The sequence below is a fragment of the Lactuca sativa genome, chromosome 8 (genome assembly GCF_002870075.4).
Source record: "Lactuca sativa cultivar Salinas chromosome 8, Lsat_Salinas_v11, whole genome shotgun sequence".
Lineage (NCBI taxonomy): Eukaryota > Viridiplantae > Streptophyta > Magnoliopsida > Asterales > Asteraceae > Lactuca > Lactuca sativa.
This window is the reverse complement of record NC_056630.2, coordinates 161,021,278-161,027,246: the sequence shown is the minus strand read 5'-3', so window position 1 is coordinate 161,027,246 and position 5,969 is coordinate 161,021,278. Positions and strand designations below refer to the sequence as shown.

The 5,969-nt window shown below is 30.4% G+C and overlaps 1 protein-coding gene across 1 annotated transcript; it reads left to right on the top strand.

Annotated features, from left to right (window-relative positions):
* The first annotated feature begins 2,704 nt into the window (after positions 1–2,704).
* Positions 2,705–4,868, top strand: LOC111877409 (GDSL esterase/lipase CPRD49). Its single transcript, XM_023873935.3, has 6 exons — positions 2,705–2,863; positions 3,308–3,385; positions 3,681–3,821; positions 3,920–3,996; positions 4,099–4,236; positions 4,479–4,868. Exons 1-6 carry the CDS (start codon positions 2,753–2,755, stop codon positions 4,600–4,602), a joined length of 669 nt encoding a protein of 222 aa, XP_023729703.1. The 5' UTR covers positions 2,705–2,752; the 3' UTR covers positions 4,603–4,868.
* Positions 4,869–5,969: the final 1,101 nt, after the last annotated feature.

The following is a 5,969-nucleotide window of genomic DNA, read 5'->3' as shown; positions in this document are numbered from 1 at the left end:
CATGAAAAATATTGCTATCCATCTCAAGGTAATTTTTTACCATATATATAATATTTTAGTCATTAAAATATTGTTTTTTATTGAACTATTATTAAAAGAATCATAAAAACTAATAGTTCGGTAACTATATTGGTAAAATGGTGGTAAGTACGATATGCTTTCTACGAGGGCATTTATGTCTTTTTCACAAACGAGAGATCAAGAGAGACTCCTTGTCCCACTTTATTCCACCTTTTTTTGGTGGGACCAAAAATTGCATTTTTGTCCCATTGATATTTGTATTAGTCTAATACACACTAAACACAGTACGACTTGTTATGTTATCAGATCCTTTCAAAGATGACACGTATAATAATTCTTACTACTCCTCCCATGACGAGGCTCTAATGTTAGAAAAATCAGGGTGATTATTACTAACTTAAGTTTTTTTTTTTTTTTTTTTTTTTTTTTTTTTTTTTTTCATATAATATTTATTCAAGTTATCAATTTGCATTTGATCTTACAACTTTTTTTTAGAAAACCAGAATCGATGATCTAAACAATGAACTATGCAAAATATACATTGATGCTTGTGTAGAATAGTGTCGAGAAATGAATATTATAGTTATTGATCTTTTTGTCACCATTCAACAAGAGATGACTGGCTGACAACCTGCTTTATGTAAGTATGTTTTAATTTGATATAAAGTGGTGTCCATATATATAATGTTTAAAAATATTTGAGAAAATGACATCACATTCGGGGAAAATGGAAAAGAAAAATAAATAAAGGCAAATTTGTGAAAAATTAGGAGTTAATTGGAAAACCTCGTTTCATTGACTTTCAGTATTAAGTCATTATTTCTACGTTAAGTCAAAAAGAAACATTCATATATAGTTTACTGCACAAAGTCATGTTCCGATTAAGTAAAAAAGAAATATCTTGGCCACCTATATTGCTAGCGAAGTTTAAGCATGTCGCTATTATCGATAAAATGTAAGTACATTGTTATTATTAATAAAAGTTTATAGTTGTATTGCTACTCACTATTACGGGTAAAAAAATTAAATAAAGGAGAGAAAGGTACATTGCTAGTCCCCGCTATTTGTCCTTTTATAGCAACATTGTCCATACAAATAGTTACCATTATCCTACCTTTTTGCAAATTTGGTCTCACTAACCTCGATCTCGATCTGAGTCTTAGCCTATACAAATAGTTACCACTATACAAATGCAAGTCAAACACAATGCAACTTGTTTTAAATATTAAATACAAATACGGACAATTGATGGTGATGTAAATGTGTTGATAATTACAGAGATGAGATGCATTTATCTCTAGTTAGGAGCAAGATTGTGGCAAAAAAACATCATAAAAGTTATTATGGAAGCTGTCTGGAAACTGGATTCGTATCAGGAGTCTTTGCCTTTTGAGTTTGACTAATCTTGTGTCGTTCCCGATGAGCTGGCTCTCTTTGTCATCAGACTGAAGTTTTTAAATATGTATAACTAACATTACAACTAAATGGAATACAATGTAAACTAGATGGACCTTATATAATTACTCAAAAGAACTTATATATACAATATAAAAATATTGTAATAAGATATAATGCAATTTACTTATTATTTTTGTTCTTTAAACAAAAAGCAAAACCTAAAATTTTGGTTACTACTATAAATTTTTGGTTCTTTTGGCATTTCAACAAACTTATACTTACCTTAATTAGGCTCGTGGGTATATCAACTCACTTCCCCACATTTTTTTGCCTCACATCAATGCTATTTTTCTCTCACTTCTCAATACATCTCATTTTTTTTAAATTAATTATAATAAAATGTAATTTAATGATTATATAAATATTTAAAATAATAAAAGTGGAATATTTTATTAATTTAATTAAAACCATTACATACTTATACTTATGACAATTAAGTTAAAATACATACAAAATAAGTCTACTTGATTTTTTTTTCTTCGTAATTTTGTTTCTTAGTGGTATGATATTTATTATGGTTAGTTTAAAAAAAATGAAAAATGGTCATAATATGGCCGTTGGAGATGGACCCGTTGGACATAAAAAGAATAACATATGCGGTGTATCTTTGTCACACGACACTGTTCACCGCACCACCACACACAAGACCACCGTGGTGACACCTCACTCCACCGTGGTGTGCTATTAGCCTATTTCGACCAATCTTAATGAATAGTAAAATGAATTATGTCAAATTAGATATTACACAACAATATAGACATTGTTTAGGATTTGTGGTGCTGGCCCTCAACTCCACCCACAGATCGATCAGTCGGGATGTGCCCCCTTGACTCTCCTATTCGATTTGTTCGGGATGAAACTCTTTTTATACAAGTTGTATTAGATCATAGTTTAAGTCTCTTTTAACACCCATGTAAATTTCAATTACATGATCTAGTGGCATTCATTAAGCAAAATGAATTTATATGCATAATCAACTAAATCAGTCAATCATGGTTATCAATTGGGAATTTGCAACGACAATGATAATCAAATTAATCATGATTGTTATTTGGTTTCTTAAACTAATAATTATTTAATGAAAATAAAAATTGTTGGTTGAAAATGACATAATATTAGTATTTATGACATGAAATAATTAATGATAATAAATTAAAAACATAAATCATTAATTGAAAATGACAATTATTAAATTAAGAAATACAAAATTGGACTATAACCCACACCACTTGTTACCTGCGGAAATGATCTGGGGTTGGTAGAGCGCGAAACAATGGTGGGACCAAGAAGGCCACAGTTCGTGTTATTTGGTTCGTCAATCGTTCAAGGTAGCTTTGGTAAGCAAGGTTGGGGTGCGATTCTCGCAGACATTTACGCTCGAAAGGTTGGATTTCACCTTTGATTTATGTTCTTATTTGGATCCATTCGATAGTGAGTTCGAGTTTAGTATGCTACTGAATGCATCGTTTTGATCATTGATAAATCGATAAGTATCACTACACTTGTAGATTTCTCAATTAACGATAAATCACTTATCCAGAAGTTAAATACTCACGAGGAATCGATTAATGGTTGGTAGGTTGAATAAGGGATTGCAATCGGCAATCGCACACTTCTGTATCAATTTATAACTACGAACAACGGAACAAGCTGCTTTTAAGGGTTTGTTATAGTCATTATTAAAAGCAAACCACAAATTTTCTATGAATCTCAAATCTCAATTGCAGAGACTCTTTATGAGGAATGTTATGTATTCGATTATTCTATATGTATCATGTATTTGTTGAATTCTGTACATCAATATTTTTTCACTTTGCAAATGGTAAAGGCAGACATATTTGTGCGAGGATATGCTGGATGGAACTCCAGGAAAGCTGTAGAAGTTTTGGATCAAATTTTTCCAAAGGTAATTTTGTTAGTTTAATTGCCACTTTGAAAACCAAATTCATACAGTTTCCCAATTTTTTTGAATATCCTCTCTTAGTTCTGAGCTAAATGGAAGAAATAACAATGCACTTTCATTTATTTCCTTATTTAGCATCCTACTTTTTTATTTTCTTTATTACAGCATTGTATTTACACTTTCTTTTTTCTTATTAAGGCACTTTGAAAAATCTACTCAATTATAGCATTCTAATTTCAATTCTTATTAGGTCTAATAAACGAATACCTGAAAGTATGTTGCTATTTCTTGTATTTAGGATGAAGCAATACAACCATCTTTGGTGATAGTTTATTTTGGAGGTAATGATTCAGTCCTTCCTCATCCAAATGGCTTAAGTTCTCATGTACCACTTTCTGAGTATGTTGAAAACATGAGAAATATTGCTATTCATCTCAAGGTAAATTTTTACCATATATAATATTTTATGTGATCCTTTCACCACTTTTCATTTAAAGACCTCTTGTGTAAAAATGTTATGTTATGTTACATTACCAGAGCCTTTCAGAGAAGACTCGCATAATATTTCTTACTGCTCCTCCTGTGAATGAGGCTCAAATTCTACAAGTTTTAGGGTGATTATTAGTAACCTAAGTTTTTTTTTTTTTCCATAAAATATGAATATTCCTTGTAATTGTTACTTCTCATTGGCACTTGCAACTTTTTTTTTAAACCAGTGTTGAGGATCGAAAAAATGAACAATGCAAAAAATATGCAGATGCTTGTGTAAAATTAAGCCATGAGATGAAGATTAAAGCTATTGATCTTTGTACTGCATTTAAGCAACAAGATGATTGGTTGACAACTTGTTTTACGTAAGTCTACTTTAATTTCTAATTAAGTAAAAAAAATATATGGGTAAAAAAGTTAAATACGACATGTAATTTGCCCTTTTATAGTGATAAAAAATTGCCCACACAAACCTTTTGTAAAATTTGTCAAAGTAACATCAGTTTGAGTCCAATGCAAGGCAAACACAATACAACTTGTTTTATGTTTCAATGTATATTATATACGTATGGTTGATGGTGGATTTGATTGTTTTGATAAATTACAGAGATGGGATACATTTATCTCCAGATGGGAGCAAGATTGTGGCAAAAGAGATTTTGAAAGTTATTATGGAAGCCGACTGGAAACCGAGTTTGGATTGGGAGTCTTTGCCTGTGGAATTTGCGTAATCATGTCGGTCCTGATGGCACATAATGTGTCATAAGGACTGACAATCTGTCATCAGGACCGACATACAATATGTTTGATGAAGTTTGAGGTTGTATGAGAAAAAGGGTTTGTATATTGTTGTTGTGTTATCTTGTTTTATTTCTTGCGAAATCTTGTCGGTCCTGATGACACATAATGTGTCATAAGGACTGACAATCTGTCATCAGGACCGACAGACAATATGTTTGATGAAGTTTGAGGTTGTATGAGAAAAAGGGTTTGTATATTGTTGTTGTGTTATCTTGTTTTATTTCTTGCGAAATCTTGTCGGTCCTAATGACACATAATGTGTCATAAGGACTGACAATCTGTCATCAGGACCGACAGACAATATGTTTAATGAAGTTTGAGGTTGTATGAGAAAAAGAGTTTGTATATTGTTGTTGTGTTATCTAGTTTTATTCCTTGCGTAATCCTGTCGGTCCTGATGGCACATAATGTGTCATAAGGACTGACAATCTGTCATCAGGACCGACAAACAATATGTTTGATGAAGTTTGAGGTTGTATGAGAAAAAGGATTTGTATATTGTTGCCGTGTTATCTTGTTTTATTCCTTGGTATGACTTCATGACCACCCCTTCGATTGATTGTATAATATCTCAAAACATAAAATGTCGAAAAACTTTCCTCACTTTTCTATTGAAAAATCATGTATATTTTCATTCAAAAAAGTCAAACTTTATGACTCAACATTTATGACAAATAAGAACCATTAACTATTCGTTGACCGAGAATTCATGAAAGATTCTTGGATTTGAATCTAAAATTGGGGTTGCCTACTTAAGAAAATACAAAACATCCTTAATTGATTCTTAATCTTTCAATTTAGTTTAAAAAAGAAACCATAAAGAAGATATTAACCTAGAAAACTACATGATTAAAGCTATATTTTTACGTCAGACATGTATACCGTAGGTTAATTCTATACATTGCATTAATTTCAAAAATATAATTGATGTAACATTAATTATATGTATATATTTTTGTAATTAAAGCAACACTAATTACAGTTTTTTTTTTTTTTTTTTTTTTTTTTTTTTTTTATAGAAGCTCACATAATATGTCATATCATAAAAAATTATCCAGCCACGAAAAAAAATGAAATTAATAAGTTACATTATGTAAAAATTAAAAAGAAAACATTATTACGGTGAAACCTTAAAAAAAATATAAATTTAAAAGTTTTGTTGCATGTTTCACTTAAAAAACGTGCAGAGTGTTGATAATAAATAAAGAAAGATCAAACTAAAAGGTTAAAAGAAAATTTGGTGGTAAAAACGTAAATTTGTTAAAGTTGCAAAGTTTAATTAAAAATACCCCCAGCA

Excerpts from the sequence above, each read along its gene's own strand:
- LOC111877409 (XM_023873935.3), top strand. The coding sequence starts at position 2,753 with ATGGTGGGACCAAGAAGGCCACAGTTCGTGTTATTTGGTTCGTCAATC. Across the intron at positions 3,997-4,098 it reads CAAATTCTACAAGTTTTAGG|TGTTGAGGATCGAAAAAATG; the intron begins GTGATTATTAGT and ends TTTTTAAACCAG. Across the intron at positions 4,237-4,478 it reads TGGTTGACAACTTGTTTTAC|AGATGGGATACATTTATCTC; the intron begins GTAAGTCTACTT and ends GATAAATTACAG.